The 17,443-nt window shown below is 45.6% G+C and overlaps 1 protein-coding gene across 1 annotated transcript in view; it reads left to right on the plus strand.

The window, feature by feature from the left end:
* Positions 1-17,443, plus strand: part of LOC138568785 (presequence protease, mitochondrial-like) — a 161,222-nt gene that overhangs the window by 84,582 nt on the left and 59,197 nt on the right. The window contains exon 5 of the mRNA XM_069646561.1: positions 11,871-12,031. Within this exon, the coding sequence (XP_069502662.1) occupies positions 11,871-12,031 (161 nt within the window). The remainder of the gene's footprint in view (positions 1-11,870; positions 12,032-17,443) is intronic.

Here is a 17,443-nt window from a genome sequence, read left to right on the forward strand (position 1 = left end):
TATTATGATTATGCTGCTTGTTTGGTTTGTATTGTTTTGTTTGCATAAAATCAATAAAAGAAATAAAATAAAAAAACATTTTTGGGGTTCCAGTTGCGTGAGGAATAAGTGAGCACACGTAACAACTTTCATTACTTGCTTGCTTTGCTGCGGCGCTCATGTCTGAATACCATTTGTTTGATTGGTCAGGGTGTCGGGGGTCCTCTATTTCATCTAACCCCAGGTTATGATAAATATTGTATGTTTTTTCCCACCCCCCTTTTTCTCCTTCTGTTTTTTAATTGGGTACCAACTCGTGGATATTGCAGTGGGAATATTCTAGACCATACTTCATCTATGTTGTTCATGGTGACGTGTGTATTCAGTAGTGGTTTCTGGTGCAGTGTGTGTACGCATGCTTGTATTTCTGGAATTAGTTAACCAATAGTAATCATCATTTACATTCCATCCAAGCTCTATTTCTTTGGCACCAGTTTTATTCAACAATGGAATAACAGTTTTGTTTACCTGCAATTGTTCAAGGGGCAACGTTATATTTTTACTATTCAATTCAATCTTAAAAGTGTCCTTCAAGATAGCCGTTGCTTCAGTCCATATTAGTTTAGACCCTGGTTTTGTCATATCAGTTCCGCTCCCCCCCTTTGTTCATTTCATTTGCCACATATAAAACAACATTATACCGAATAAGATAAAACACCATTATTGCAAATAGTATGGCAGCATATTTTATAACACATTCCAAATTATTTAATCTACTGGCCCTAGTGGCATCCCTATTTCTATCTAACATTTCAGCTTGCTAAGCCATTTCGTCGCATTGGCTCATGTTGAACCTATGTGGGTGAGAAAAATTTGTTAAGTCATATGAAAAGAAACATATTTGCAACTGTTCGTTCTTTTTCATTTCTTTACTCAGTTAGGCATTTAACAATTCTTTTTCATTTCATCATGGAAATAATGAGGAAAAAATAGAAAAAACAACACGATTTATATGAGAAGAAAAGAAAGCACGAGAGAGAGGGAGAAATATATTAAACCTTTGCTTTTTTCCCCTATACTTTCCCTGTCTAAGTTGCAATGTTCATCATGTCAACCTGTACCAGTGATGGCATCCACACAGTCGGTTTCATTTTGGGGAGGTGCAACACTGTGTGCCCTTCTCACGTCTGAGAGGTGCACTCAGTACTTTAACCCCTTAACTTTAACTGCAGTTGGGGTGCTGTACACCACTGTGTATGGACCATGAAATCTTGGTGAATTCCACCTTCTTACAAAATTTCTGACAAGAATCTGCTCCCCTGGCATTAAAGGCCCCTCCGGGCTTTCTGCTGTCGGCATGGAGGTGTCTGTTGCTACATCTTCAGTAAATGGTTAGCTGTGCTAGGTATTCCTTAAACTCTTCTCCCAGCACTGTGGCAGCCCTGTGCGCATCAGACGCCCTCCTAACAGGGGAGAGCGGTGTGTGCATTCTCCTTCCCGTCACGATTTCGTGCGGGCTTAAATGATGATCCTTGCATGGTTGATTTCTGAGTTGGAACAGTGCTAGGGGCAGACAATATACCCAATTCTTTTATCCTCTCCACAACTCCATTGGCCATTGGATTATAAATCGAACATAGTTTGTGTTTCACCCCCAGAACGGAGGTCACTTCCTTGAAGAGGTCATTCACAAAGTGCGTGCCGTTGTCTGAACGGATCACGTCGCAGATTCCCCACTGCCAGAATACTTCTCGCACAAGGAACTTGGCAGCACATTTTGCATCAGGATGGGGACAGGGGCCCGCTTCTACCCACCATGAAAAAGGGCATACCACCACAATCAAGTATCTTGCTCCATTACATCTTTCTCCCATATCGACGTAGTCGATATGTAGTTCTCTAAATGGACCTCTAGGGCGTGGCAAAGTGCAACGTAGAGTTCGTAAGGTCATTCCTGAATTGTAAGTTTGGCATGTAGTACATTCAATCACAATTTTAGACAAGTATTCGTGTAGATTAGGAACAAACCAATCCTCTTGAATATCTGAGGCAATGTGGTGTTTTGCAACGTGAGCTGGAAAATGCAGCTGTTGGAATGCTACTTCTAATAATTATACAGGCATCACTACCTTGCCTGTCGTTTCCTGTCTCCAAATGAGATTTGTGGCTGATTGCTTACACCTTCGTTTGCCCCACAACTCCTGCTCTTCTGGTGGGGCCCTTCTCTGGAGTTCTATCAACTGTGCTATGGGCGTGTTATTGTATGCTTCTGCTGGTTGTTCTGCTGTGGTTGTTTTTACAATGTACTCTGATGTTGGTGTCTTATTGAAGTACGAGGCCTCCTTCGCTGCTGCGTCGACTGCCGCGTTCCCCAATGAGACGGCGTCTGTGTTATTGGTATGGGCTTGGCATTTAACCACTGCTACTACCGATGGTTCTGCTAAAGCTTCTATTAGTTCATTTAGCAATGTGGCATGTTGTACAGGGGACCCGTCTGCTCTTCTGAACCCTCTCCTTCGCCAACGTGATAGCCCTGAGTGAACTGTGGTGGTGACATAAGCTGAGTCTGAATATATTGTCACGGCACAATCTTTGGCTGTGTGTAACGCGCTGATTAGTACGGTCAGTTCGGCTGCTTGTGCAGAGTACTGTGAGGGGAGGCGTTTTTGAACAATCACTTTGTTTGTGTCTTCTTCCATGCGCACTACCGCCATCCCCACATGTTTCTCTCCTGTCTCTGAGTTTATGGATGCTGACCCGCCTATAAAATACATTTCTCCTTCTGTAAGGGCGTTTTCGCTTGCTTTGGGAATGTCATTGCCCTCTCCCTCATATGTGCTACAATCGTGTTCCTGTAAATCCTCAGTTGTGCATGGCTCTGTAATGAAGGTGGCTGGGTTCACTGTCTTGCATCTGACCACATGTACATTTGGACTTGATATTATTATTTCATAAGCAGAGGCTCTCTGTGTTGTGAGAGTAGATTTTGATCTTTCCAAGATAGCAAATAACGAGTGTTCCGCATATAGCGTCACTGAACATCCCATTACGATTGTGGCACTTTTCTCAATGGCGAAGGCCGGTGCAGCGAGGGCCTGTTCACAAGCGAAATGTCCCTGCATTACTGGGTCTAATATTACACTGTAGTACGCTAATGGTTTGTGGCCTAGCAATGTCTTTTGTGTCAATACTGCTGTCATTAATGTTCCATTGCTGTGTGAAAACAGGAAAAATTCCCTTTCATAATCTGGATTTGCAAGGACTGGGGCGTCTGAAATAAGGTCTTTTAATCGAGAGAGTTGGGCAATTGTCTCCTGTGTCCATTTTATTGGGGCTCTGTTCTTTTGTGCTTCTTTCAGTGCTTGTAGCATTGGCCGTGTGTATGCTGCGTAATCGATGATCCATGCTCGGCAATAGTTACATATGCCAAGAAATTTCTGCGTGTCCTTCACCGTTTTTGGTAAAATAATGTGTCGAATGGCCGTTGCTCTGTCTGGTAGTATTCTTTTTCCATCTTTAGATATCTGCTGGCCAAGATACACAACGTCCGCAACGCAGTATTGTAACTTTCCTTTGTCCACCTTGTATCCCTTGGCAGCCAATAGGTTAAGCAGTGTTATCGAGTCTTCTCTACACTCTTCTTCTGTTTTGCTGCAGACGAGTAAATCGTCTACGTACTGTATAATGGTGCTCCCTACATCTATGTTGCCAATGTCTTCTTGTAGTACTCTGTTAAAAATGCTTGGGCTCTGGCAATACCCCTGTGGGAGTCTGCGATGTTCATATCTGCTGTTTCCTAATGTAAAAGCTGTAAGGTACTGCGATTCTGGTGCGAGTGGCACAGAGAAAAAGGCATTTTTCAGATCAATGACCGTGAAGCAAGTTGCCTCTTTTGGTATACTGCACAATATTGATGACGGGTTAGGCACTAAAGGGAACTCTTTTTGGATGACGTCATTGAGTGGGCGGAGGTCCTGGACCATTCTCCATGCCCCTCCTTTTGCTTTCTTAATCGGAAAAATCGCTGTGTTGCATGGGGAAGTTGATGGCGCTAAAATACCTTGGCTTAGGAGTGCATTCACTGTTTCTCTAATACCTTCCTCTGCTTCTTTTGATATTGGGTATTGTTTCACTCTGGGTGGGAGGGCACCTGGTTTCAGTTTAATATTTATGGGAGTTGCCTCGTGCAACAATCCCACATCGTGTGGTCCTGTAGTCCAAATTTCAGGTGCTACCCTGGCCATGTCTTCTTCAAATATTGTCGGTGGGGCCTTTATGTTAGCCATAATTGGGTTGTGTATTTCTCTGTATTGAATCATAATGTCACATGGTATGCTTATTTCCATTATTATTTCTCCATCCCCTTCGTAATCAGTAAACAATTCTTCATCAGTTACATCTTTTAGCATTATGTTTGGCTCTATACATAGCACACTTCTCCACTCGCGTCCTTGCGTGTCCAGGCCTATGACCACAATGCGTTTGTTGGAAACTTGAACTGCCTCTGTCTATAGACATAATTGTGCCTGGCACTACATCTGTAGGTGTGATTAGGCGGAATATGAAGTCGGATGGTATTCTCCACTCTTTTTGTGTTATTTCAGGCACTACTCGGGCTAATACCTGTATTACATAGACAAACATGTCCATGTCAATGGGAATCCCTCTTACTGCAACTTCCTTTGTAATTGTGCTTATTATCAAGCGTGCCCGTAAGGGGCATACACCTGGCGTCGAGCACACTATTCCTCTTTCAGTAAAGGCTATGGTCATGTTTCACTTACTGAGCAAGTCTCGTCCCATCAAATTGATTGGCGCGTCTTCGTAATACAATAAGGGTGCACGCACTGTTTTTCCCCCCACTGTTACATCACTGTTACAAGATCTTTTGTATAAGGAACTTTTAAAATAGCCCCAGAGAACCCCTGTGTCTCCAAATTTCTTCCCGAGAGCTGAAACCGCCCTTCTGTGAGGCATGATTTTTCTGCTCCAGAGTCTACCATAAAGATAAACTGCTTGTTTCCTATCTCTGTCGCCACTAGTGGTTCCTCATTTGCACTTTGTGTGGTGGATAGGACTGGACACGCAAGTGCTCCCTGTGGGCTGTCCTAGTCTTGGTATCTTTGCTGACCTGGCATTTGCTGCCGCTGCAAAAGAGTTATTGTTTATGTTCCCTACTGGGTTTTGTCTCGCCATGGGCTGTAGTGCGTTTTGCTGTTGTGGCTGCTGCTGCTGCTGTTGTGGGGCTGGCTGTCTCTGTTGCATTTGGGGGTCATAGCAGTATTGATCCTGTTGTCCCCCCCTCCCCATTGGAGCTCCACAAGGGCTACCTGGGTGTGGGCAGCCCCACCCCTGTTCATTGTTCATGGGCTGTTGTTGTTGCTGTTGAAATACCCTGATGGTCGCATTCTACAATCTCGTGAATAATGTCCCCATCTTCCACAATTCCAACATGACCCCTGTTGTCCTCCCCTTGGTCCTTGCCCACCATACCCTCTGTTTCCCATTCCTCTGTATCCTCCCCTTTGCCCGCGGTACCCACCTCTTCCTTGGGCCGGCCTGTTCTGCCACTGCGATCCTTGGCATGGCTGTTCCTCTCCGTTCCACTGTCCTTGGTCCTCTCCAACCCACTGCGCTGCTATCCCAACGGGCCTTCCTCCCGCGTTTTCCTCTCCTTCGTTTCCTCTGTCTACTGTTGCACTGGCAGTAATGGCGGTGACCTTCACTAAATTCGTCTGTACTAATTTTGCTTCGTCAGCCAGACTCTTTTGCGTGACCTCCTTTTCCTTCTCTTTGATCCTCCTCCAGTGGTGTACAATTATGCTCTGTATTTCAGGCCACCCTTTGGCTTCGATCCCAGCTATTTTGTCCAAGGCCTTCTGCACCTCTTTCGGCAACCCCTTTTTAATGATAAAATAGAATAAAGCTGTTGATTGATTCCATGCCGTACCAGTTTCGCTTCTCCATAAGTCTTGCACTCGCAAAATGAATTGCGCAGGATCCTCGTTCTCCTCCATCATGCACTGCATCACTGCATGTAAATCTGGAACATCTGGAAATGCACGCCGTAATGCATCCCACACTTGTGCTCGAACATTGTTGAATGGTGATCCATCGTGTCGGTCACAGCTCATCGTTACTCCCGGGAACCCTGCCCTTTCCCAGATTGTGTCTGCTTGGTCCCTGATTGCTGAAACTAATAGACTTTTTACATCACCTATAGCTAACGGCACACCTGCCGTGTTCTTCTCAAATACATGTATCCACTTACCTGCCCCTCCCGTCAGCGGGGGGAGGAGTTTTAACAAGTTGGTTTTGTCCATTTGAGCCCATGAAATATAGTTTGGCCTACCTGCTCCTTTATGTATCAGTGGCATTTGTAGTTTCTGTTTCTTTCCCGTTCTGTTCGTCTTCCCTTTTTTCGTTTTACTTACCAGTATGTTTTCTATCCTCCCTGTTCGTTGTCTTAATCTACCTTGCCATAATGGTGGTGATAATGTGTCTGGGTAACGGCGGTTTGGCAGTGGGGAACCCTCTGCGGCAGCTGCCTCTTCGTATTCATCTAAATCGTCCCATATTTCTTCTATTTCTGACTCTAGCTCGTTATTATCCTCCCAGTTTTCCTTTGGTTCACTTCATTGTCTTTCACCCTGATCTCCACTTTGACTCTCCGGTGTATCTGGGCATATAATCCTCACTGGCTTGTTATTCAATTGGAACAGTAACTGTCCTGACTGCCACTCTTGTTCTTGCCTCTGCTGCGATGACGTCCCTTGCGATACTATAGACTGCCCTGATACCGAGGCTCCTGGGGTTGCATTGCTTGCTGCCCCGATCAGAGGTGTGAGATCTGCCAGTGACAGCGGGGTACCTCCCCTCCCCCTGGCAGCATTTGCCCTTTGTCACATAAAGCTCTTAACCGTGTTATTTCCATTTGTGCGTGTGCTAGCTGACGGTTAAAATCACCTGTTAAACGTGCTATATCCACAGGAGGCGCACTCGTGGGGCCATACAGGCCTCCTTTGTCATATGGTGGAGGTTCGGGGGCTTTTGCCCCGCCCTGGGCAGTGGCGGTGGGTGGTATATACAGGGGTTCACTAAACCCTACCGCTGGCCTAGTCATTAAGGGATAGATTTTTGTTACTTCGTTTTCGGTTGTAGTTGTTGAGCATTCCCCTTTTTGTGTCCCGCCTACTTCTTCAGGGTTTTTCTGCTTTTCTGTCATTCGGCTTGTACCTACCTCTGCCGTGGGGGCAACTTCCTCAAACATTCGCCATAAATCTAACACTTCTCTCCGGTTCTGTAACTGTTTCCCTTTGTATCGCGCTAGCAAATGTGTTGCTACTAGGTCCAACACTCTTTTGTCAAATGATCCTCCTTCTGGCCAAATTGGTGTGACCCCATCTCCCTTTATCTCAGTGATCCACTGATCGTGATACTTCTGTATCCTGTCGCTATAAAGTGGAAGGTGCTGGCAAATATGTGCTAGTGGTGTTACTCCCCCCATGGCAATGTTTCTTTTCCTTTCTTGTGTATTCTAGTACCTTTTGAATCTCTTCCCACCTCTAACTTGGTATGTCAGTTACAATATATGGAAATAATATGTTATTTATCAATGCTCACAATTACCATATGTCACATTAGCTTCCTGAGAGGTGTTACCTGATCACCCCTCAGTTTATTTCTTCTGCTTTACCTTTATATCAATCACAAATTACTTGTTAAACACGCTAAAGTATTTTAATACAAGACATATACATAAAAGCAGACCGACAAACACATAATCATGCAACATACACATGCACTGCCTGCGCGCGTTTGTTCTTTCCCTATTCCCGTTACTGTCCCTGTTTATTTCTTCTTCCCTATACTACCTACTATTTCGCATTCACTCCCCACCTCTTTCACCTTTATTATGTCTCAAGATTTCTTACTTCCACGGAAAAAGAATATTCTAAAAACTACTCCGAGCCTACACGAGACCCCTACTATTTTTCTCTTTATCTCTATTCTGCACTTGGTCGGGACAAATGCTACGCGGGGCCGCCTTCTACCCCCTACGGGCTAGGATATCACTTCTCCTCTTCTCACTTCTTACAACACCTAATGGCCATATAAAGGATAGATCAGAAAAGCCTCACCGTCACTCACGCAGACCCTATTCTTAGCTACCTTCCCTTTGTTGCTAATTCCCTTCTTCCCGTATTTCCCCTTACCTTCCTTTGGGGTCCTTGCAACCGGGACTCCACGTGTTCAGTCAGGTACTCCGAGGGTCGCCGCTCACGGCCGGATCTCGCTCAGGTCTGTCCCCCAACCAAGCCGTGGCCTGCCTTGGCGAGCAGCTTTTTCGATCGGGTATTCGTCAACCGGGAACCCTTGACCCTTTCTTCTTGGTGTGCACAGTCTGGTCAACCGCGGAGGCGATGGTTCTGCTGGGGGGCGCCCTGGATCTCGCTGCCGGGCAGCGCAGGCCTCAAGGCACCTCTCTAAATCACGTCGCGGGGGTCACCAAAAATGTAGGTGCCTTTCCCCGGCTTCCTACGTGTGAGAGAAAAAATAAAATAGCAGACACAACCCCTTGTCGGGGAAAGAGGCACTGAGACCCGGCTGCAAGAGTTCAAAGGATGGTTTATTTCTCCAGCTAGGAAACAACCCAAAAAACTCTCCCAAATCTCATTACATCATACTTGTATTTATATTAGTTAAAGTAACTCAAACAAAAAATGCTAAATGGACCCGATTGGCCAGACGGTGTGGTGCTGTAGGTGTGGGTAGCATCTCTTCCTCCTGGTTGGCTGAGTAGCTGACGGACGTCAAACATCTTGTGCTCCATGCAGGTCAGGGTCCGGTCACTGTGGTCACTACCTAAGCTAATATGTTACACACTAAATAACAAATTATTTAAAACATTTTATGCTACTTGTGACATTTCTACATAAGTCACACACAATGATTAATGTCAGTACAATTTGGTCATTTGTGGCTTTAATTGAAGGCCTTGATCTTATTGTGCATGAGGAAGAATCAGGCTGTGTTTCGCATCTTTTTCTAGGTTTCAGACTCATTAGTGCAAGTAAAAACATATATAGTAGTAAAAATTCTTGAGGCTAGTAAGGAGGGCATTGGGCGATTTCGCAGCACAGGCGAGGGTCTGGCACTTGAAAGAAATACCTTACAGGGGGTGCAGGGTCAGGATGGCAATACATTGTTCTAATGGGGATGGGTGGCTTGCATGTTTATGAGGACGAATCGAGCAGAAAGTGCTTAGCTCATCACATGCCGATTCTCAGGCGAACAGTGATCTCAGAGGAAGAAAACTGTAGCATATTGATTGTTGCAACTTTCTCCAGCTTCAGCGTGAGAATGGAAGCGCAGAGCTTTCCTTCTCAGGGGGAGTGCAAGGGTGGGGGCCAGCCAGCTGCCTGCGCGCCTTGTGTGTGTGTGTGTCTCTGTCCTTGGCTGCTGCGGTGGAAGGGTAGCCGAGCATTGCTGTACTATCGCAGTGAGTCCTGTTTACCCAAGATGGAGTTGAAAGGGGGCACAAAAGATGGATGCCCCGTGTCTTGCTCAGTAGTCCCATCTATGTAGCAGTCAACCATGGTTAACTTTACATAAGGGCAAGGGGCAATCCCACTACCGGAGGCACGTGGTCCAAGCCTTGTACTGAGGAGCGTACGATGCGAGGGGGCCTGAGGACCCCTCGCTCCCATACACAACCTATTGTTCAACCTTAAGAAAATAAGCAACAGTGATCATATGGCTTCTAAGATGTATAATCTCTTAAATAGGTTCTCTTAAGTGAACATGAAGATCTTAGCATCCTGGTCAGTGATTCTGAAGGATGAAATGACTGAAGGAAGATGGATAAATGTTTGCAGTAACATAAAAAAGATGTCCCTGAAAATGGGGGAAAGGGCTTGTCGGGTAAAGATCCTCAACCAAGTATTTTGGACACCAGTTTGTCTGTTCAAGCAAGACCTAATTGACTCAGACAATTGTTGGAGATGTGGTAATGAATGTCGTACGATGGAACACATGTTCCGGGAGTGCCTTATGGTGAAAGACTTCTGGCACGGTATTGTCGAAGTGATGAACAGTGTGTTAAACAAAAACCCTGTACTATGACTTTGAGACACTGGTCTTAGGGGAAACCACCCTACTGGAGGATTTGAATCAACATCAAATTACTTGGACTTTAAGATGTGCCTCTGTGGTGAAAAAATTTATTTTGCTAAACAGAAAATCGGAAAACGCTCTGAAATGTGACATTTGGTGGGAGGAAATGTATCACATTTGCAATATTGAAAGAGTGGTTGTCTCAATGCAGAAGAAGGATTTGTTGTTTCAAAGGATTTGGGGGACATTTTTGTGTTTGGACCTGGGTTGAGCATGTTTCTCTGGGATTGGCTGGCTGCTAAAATAAGTAAAAATCTTCTTTTATTTCATATCTGAATGTTATAGTGATGCAACTGTTAGCATTGTGTTACTGCTGATATTTGTATAATATGAAACTATGATGTATATATTCTTTCCTGGATGGTCTGAGATGGGGTGGGTGTTGGGTTGGGTTTTGTTTTTTTCATTCTTTTTTCCCTATAGATTTGTTCTTCATGTTGTGGATATATGTTTATAGAGGGGTTTATTAATTCAAAGCTGTTTTGATTTTGGGGTCAGGGGTTATGAAGTATAGTTGCTTATTGATGTCCTTTTTGTTCTTTGTTTTGGAACATTGTTGAATAAATTGGATCCATAACAATGAGTAGTCTGGTTATTTTTACAAAGAATTTGTTCACGCTTGCTTTTTGGGGCGAGCAGAAGTATCAACTACAGCTCTGCTCTTCTTCATGGCCTCCCTGCTTCTCATCTTAACCTTCTTTGGTCAGTAAGTAACTCCATTTGACTTATTTTTTCCCTTCCTCCTTTCATTCTCAAAGTCTTATATTTTCTCACTATTTCCTATAAATGTATCCATGGTCTGCTCCCTCTTATCTCTCTCCTCTAATTTCACACTCCGCTCACAATTTCCTCTTACTGATACTAAAGCCCCTAGTGCTGCCTCCTGCTTTAGTTAATTTTCTCTCTAGCAGCCAAAACAATCTATTTCGTACTCCTCCTAAAGCTCACTCTCTACTCTTAACATTTCTCATTTTCATCTTTTTGTTTTTCTTTTGCCTTTTGTTATATTTCTTAATGTTGTACAATTGTTTTATCATAGTTAAGCGCTTTAGTGAAAGCGCTAAATACATTCATACATGGTCCCTTCATCTGCTAGACTGTCATAGTGTCATACTCGAAAGAAACGTACTAAGAGTGGATCAGGCTCCTGTGGGGCAATACAACAGAATAATTGGTTTTATTTTTGTTTTTTAAATTGACAACGGAGGAAGAGCTCAATAGTTGTCTTAACCAAAATGTGCCCCTGTATAGGACTGTGCAGCTCTTGCCATCCCACCAACTCTGGTTTGTTTTTCGCTATCTGGAATACATGGTGAATAGTCTTCCAGGGCTGTGATTGCTACACAGATCATGAGTTAGTTTTTTTTGGCACAAATACTAGGTCAAAGTTTTCTGCCGTTAATGAGTTGTTCAGACGAGAACTAGTGACACAATGAAGCTTTAGTTTCTCTATAGGATCTGAGGGTAAGGCATTCATTTGTTTTTCCATGCCCCTTCCTGGCCAAGCAATGGGAGTACCTTGCTGCTTACTCCCTTCTAGTTAGAACTTGGATACACTTCCGGTTTTGCCATTAAAGTGTACGATTGCTGACAAGTTAACATGTGATTCCTTTTTGAGTATGGTTAGATGAAGATGTTATATATAATTTTTTAATTTTTTTTAAATTCCTTTGTTTAATCCTTTCTTCTTTTTTGATATTTACTCTTTTTTTTAGACTGACAATGAGAGAGTATTTGCTCAACACCTTCAGAACAGACTCCTTCCTGGTCATACCTACTCTGTAGTATCTGGTGGAGATCCAGTTAACATTCCTGACCTAACCTGGGAGCAGCTAAAACAGTTTCATGCCACTCACTATCATCCAAGTAATGCCAGGTATGTACCAGTGGGTTAGTTGGTGTGCCTTATTTATAGTTGTCTACTCACATATTTCACATAATTATCCTCGATATTCCAGTTTGGAGATTGTATCTGATGTAACATTTAGATGCAGAGTCTGTCTAAGCTCTAATATTATGACTTTCTAATGGACTCCCACTCCTTCCTCCCACTGATTCCTCATCTACGATATCGAGCTCCCAGCGCTAGCTGCTCTTCAGAAACGTTCTCCACCGCTAGTTGGCTCTGTTGTTTCCACCCCAATGCCTCTACTTGGGCATGATGTCTGGGCCAGTATATATATATATATATATATATATATATACTGTGACCCCTTGACCTCAGTTTCATTTTTCTGCGTGTGCTTAACTCACTATTAGGAGCACAGATATTTATTTTGTGTGCACAAAAATATTCTTGCTTTGCCTCCCGAATCCGACGAGGCCTTCGGGGTACAAACCCTGTACGGATTGCGGATGCCAAGTGTCTGTGTCTGTGTCGGACCCACACGTGCATATGCCTTTACTGCCTTGGAGAAAGCCACGATGCGCAGGACTCCACATTGTGCAAATCGATGCACCTGAAGGTGCTCTGAGAACACAGAGAACAACTGTTCACCATTCTCCACAAGGTGGACGGGGGGCAGAGTCCAGTAGACCTGCACATGGTCGCTGCGTGTGGAGAGCGGCACCCTGGATTGGTCCCTGTGCAGAAGGATAAAAGGAAAAAGAGCAATGCAAGAGGTTACGGTCGCCTGGCGGTTCTTCACTGCCTCGTTCTTCTTCGTCCTCACATATAAAGCGGGTTCCCTAAACTATGGAGGGAAAGTCGCCAAAAGAAAAATCTTTCCTAACCTGGAGTCCCAACACAGGTTCTCTGGGAAAAGATGGGTCCTTGTTTTCTACACCTCCAAACCCTGTGGAGGCTAGCCAGCACTTAGCTGTGGAGTTGCCAGAGAGGCAGGTTTTGCTCCAGCAGCAGTTCACCCCCAATGTGCCCTGGGAATGGGTGGGAAGCATAGATTGCCTTTGCCTTGGGCTACCTGCCTTCACCTCACAATTGGAGGACTCTGCAAAGGACTTCTCTCCCAGACTTCTTGAGCTCCTGAAGGTTGAATATGACTCAAGAAAGGAGTGTGACAAATCCTGCTGGGCCATCGGACAGGATTGGACAAAAGCAAGACTTCTTTAAGGGATCCAATCTGTGTTTATTGGATATTTACAAGACAGTTTCAAAGCGCCACAAGGCACCATGGGAAGGGAACAATGGAGCAAATAAACAATGAAAATGACAATGAATAAATCGAAACGAATAGTGGGCCTACTAGGCCTTGACATTCTAAGCGGGCAAGTGCAGTGAAAAGAAAAAGGAAAAGTATTGGGGTGGGGGTAAGTGCTATTAGGGTCCCCTGGGGAGGACGGGCCCGCTGGGGAGGCAACAGGTAAGTGCATGGGCAGAGACAACCCAGGCGAACGGGGAGGTTTGCTGCCCAACAGAGAAGTGCAGGGCAGAGGCAACCATCCGACAGTGTGGCCAGTGCAGGGGGGGGCAATTGGGTAGAAGGCCAGAACCCTATTGGACTCTTGAGGGAGGAAGAGAGGGGGAGCGAGGGAGGGAGAATGGGCGAGTGGGAGAGACAAGATCATTGGGATCTGGAAGGAGAGTATTTAGTAAGAGTTGCAGACAGCGTGGGCCCAGACAGCCTTGTGGGTGATGCTTGCAGCAACTGGAAGCCAGTGGAGAGATTTTAGAGCTGGAGAGATGGTCCCAGGGCTTGAGGCCAAGGATAAGGCTTGCAGCCCTTTTCTGGATTAGTTGAATAGGACGGAGAGAAGAAAGGCCGGTTGAGCAAGAGTCTGTTACAGTAATCTAGACTTCGAGCTCGAGAGCTCTAAAGACATTGAGCTTCTGTGGGAAGGTGAGGAAAGGGAGAATGCCTCTAAGGGGGGGAGGGGTGGGAGGAGGAGGAGGAGGAGGAGGAAAACTGCAAGGTTTCTTTCTGGCCTAAGGGGAGGGAAGTGAGCCCATAGAGGGCGGCCAGAGTGCAGGAGGACAACAGGGAGCAGGAGTCCTGATAGGAAGGATCTCGGTCTTACTGTCATTAAGACAGAGATCATTGGAGGTGCACCAAGATTGAATAGCAGACGGGCAGTCAGGGATGATGGAGGAGGAGGAGGGGAGCTTGAAGAAGAGTTGTCGTCTGCGTAACAATGGAAATGAAAAGAGGAGGCAGAGGTCAGGTGAGCAAGAGGTGAAAGGTAGATGCTGAAAAGCCAAGCCTAGAGGATGGAGCCCTGGGTAACACCACATGTAGAAAGTGGTGGTGGTGGTGGAGGAGGAGAAGGAGCACCTGCGAAGGGAGTTTATTAAGGAAGGAGGTCAACCAATCCAGTGCCTGGTCGGAGCTGCTTTATGAGAATAGAGTGGTTGGCTGTATACAAGGTGGAATAGAGGTAAAGGAGAATGAGAACAGCAGGAGAGTTGGAGTCAAGATTTGCGAGCAGTTCTTCACAGGTGAGTGGTTTTCGTGCCTCTGGATGCTCGGAATCCAGATTGATGGTCATGAGTTTCCCAAGGACGGGTTTAGTAGAGATAGGGTGGTAGCTGGCCGGACACGAGGGGTCGGCTGAAGGCTTTTTAGAATGGGGGTGCACAAGGGAGTGCTTGAGAGAAGGGGAAAAGAGCCAGATGCTTAAGGAGTGGTTGCAGAAGTCTGCAAGAGTCGGAGCAAGGGAGGAGATGCTGTCCTTAATGGTTCTGGAAGGACAGACACGGGAGACACGTGTTTGGGTGAGACATTCATAGAGTGGACAACTCTAATGATTGCATCCCTTTTCATAGGTGAGGAGAGAGTGGGTGGGGGCAGAAGAGAGGCCAAGGGAGGCAGGTAGAAAGAGATAGGAATGATCTAAAGGTAAAATTGCACCTTCAGAGAAAAAGACCAAAAAATATATATTTTTTTTTAAATTATTGTATTTGGTTTATTTAAACCTTTACAGAACAGTGAATATACAGAAATCATAAAAACAAACTTTTGAGTCAATATAACAATTTACAACTAATTGATCAAATCTTCATCAAATACATTCTAAGATTACAAAATTAAAATCATATATCACATATCTTTATTTAAAACCAAATTCTCCTTGGTAACCATGATCAGCAGTAGACAGCCTAGAAACCACTTAAAACCTTTCTATTCTGACAATCTATACAACATACATTTCTAAACTTCATTGCCCCTTTTGAAACCGGGATTTATACTTGCGGGATCTTTAATCACATCACCTTGCAGATAATTGTTAAAAAGTCTATCACTTTACACTTCAATGCAATATTGGTCCCATGCAACATTTCAAACCACAATTGCTACCTAAATACATATGATGTATCAAATACAAATTCAGAAAAGTAAACAAGTCTTTCATTAGCTAGCATTGGGCATACTAACAGCAGATGACATAATGTTTCAGTAACATCAACTTTTTCACAAAATCTACATGTTTTCTTATTCACGGTGCTTTGTTTTCTAATGTGGCAGATTTCATTAGTCTTTAACACGTTGAACCTAAATCTCATCAAACTATTACGGATTTTCCTAGAAGGATACTTTGCCAAATATGGTTCAAGTTCAGGTAACCATTTCCACATGGAAACTACTTGATTGTATAACTTTGAATTCATAATCACTTAATTGTTAGTCACCCAGTGTCAAGTTGGGAAGCCCGAGAGGGCCGCGTACCTGATGTCTTGGTGGTCGATCTCGCAGAGGTCGCCAGTCTGGAGCCCGTGAAAAGATGAACTAGTGGCACGAAGAACCAGCCTCTCCACCACCCAAAATCGGAACTGGGTGGAGGATGGACCGACTCCCAATGTCACGAAAGGCACTCTCCTGATTAACGTGACAAAGGGACTGTGCAAGCACAGACAGGTGAGGCCATTGTCCTGGTGAAGATCGCTGGCAAGATGAAGTCCGATGACAATTACTCCGAGAGCTTAAGTACTGCAGCAGTAGTCAAAAATGTCTGGCGTGGCAAGAAAGGTCTACACCGCAGAAAGAAGAGATCTTGGCAGGTGCTGGTGGTTCCAACAGTCCACAGGATCAGATTCAGGAGTTGGCCAGACAGGAATGAGGGGGACCAGATATAACTTGCAGACTGGCCCAATAAGGAGCTGAATAGGAGGACCCAGGGTGGACCCGGGAGAGTTGCTGGCAGGCCCAGGGTGGACCCAGGTAGGGGTATGCAAGCAGGCCCAAGGTGGGACCCAGGTAAGAAGCTGATAGGCCCTGGACAGGACCCAGGTAAGTAGCTGGTAAACCCAGGACAGGACCCAAGTAGGGGTAAGCAGGCAGGCCCAGGGCAGGACCCAGGTAAGTAGCAGGCAGGCCCAGGACAGGATCCAATTAGGGGTAAGCAGGCAGGCCCAAGACAGGAGCCAGGTAAGTAGCAGACAGGCCCAGGACAGGATCTAAGTAGGGGTAAGCAGGCAGGCCCCAGACTGGACCCAGATAAGTAGCAGGCTGGCCCAGGACAGGACCCAGGTAAGTTGCAGGTAAACAGGACAACGAAGCGAAGCGAAGCAAACCGCGTTGAGACGCGGCTTGCATCGATTTGCGGCCTCTTTTATGGGTCGCCGGCGCCCGAGAGGCTTGGAACGCAAGCCGCTTCGTCTCCGGGCACCGGCGAACCCACAACGAGGCCTGGAAGGCAAGCCCTTCCGAGGAGGCGAGCCCAGTCCACGGCGCATGCGCGGAACCGAGACAGAGGTCTCCCGCGCATGCGCCGTAGACCGCCGGCCCCAACACCAAACGCTCCTCCCCTGGCGAGTCCCCAGACGCGAATGCGCGGGTAGACTCGCCAGGAGGAAAAGGGAGCGGCAGACCCCGGTCTCCCACGTGACATGACACCCAGTCAAAAGCTTTAATCATTGTTTTGATCTTTGCAGGTTTCTCTGAGACATTTCATTGAGACACCGAGATTCAACAATATATTTTCCACCTCAAGTTGTAAATCCTTCATATATTTCTCCGTTGCACCATCCTTTATTATTTTGTACAACGAATTATGCCCTGCCAAAATGCATTTTTGAGGGGATTGGGCCCTCCGACGTATTCCATATCTATGACAGGTAATGTCCACAGCTGTGCTGCTTCGGAAAATTTTCAGCGTCTGCGTCCTGCGTCGATGTGCCATCCCCTAGGACCTCCTCCGACGGCTGACGTCACCGATGTGATAAGTAGGACGCACGACGCCCGTAGCCTCAGTTGTAATGTTTTCCCCAGAATGTGTGACACCAGTTTTCTGCCAGTCAGACACACAAGGCCTTGCGGAACGCAAGCTGCAATTACATAAGAAATTCTGCAGCGGGGAAGGTAGGGAGGGAGCGATATGGAATACGTTGTCAGAC

Source organism: Ambystoma mexicanum, chromosome 2q (assembly GCF_040938575.1).
Source record: "Ambystoma mexicanum isolate Mex_15411 chromosome 2q, UKY_AmexF1_1, whole genome shotgun sequence".
NCBI classification, from domain to species: Eukaryota; Metazoa; Chordata; class Amphibia; order Caudata; family Ambystomatidae; genus Ambystoma; species Ambystoma mexicanum.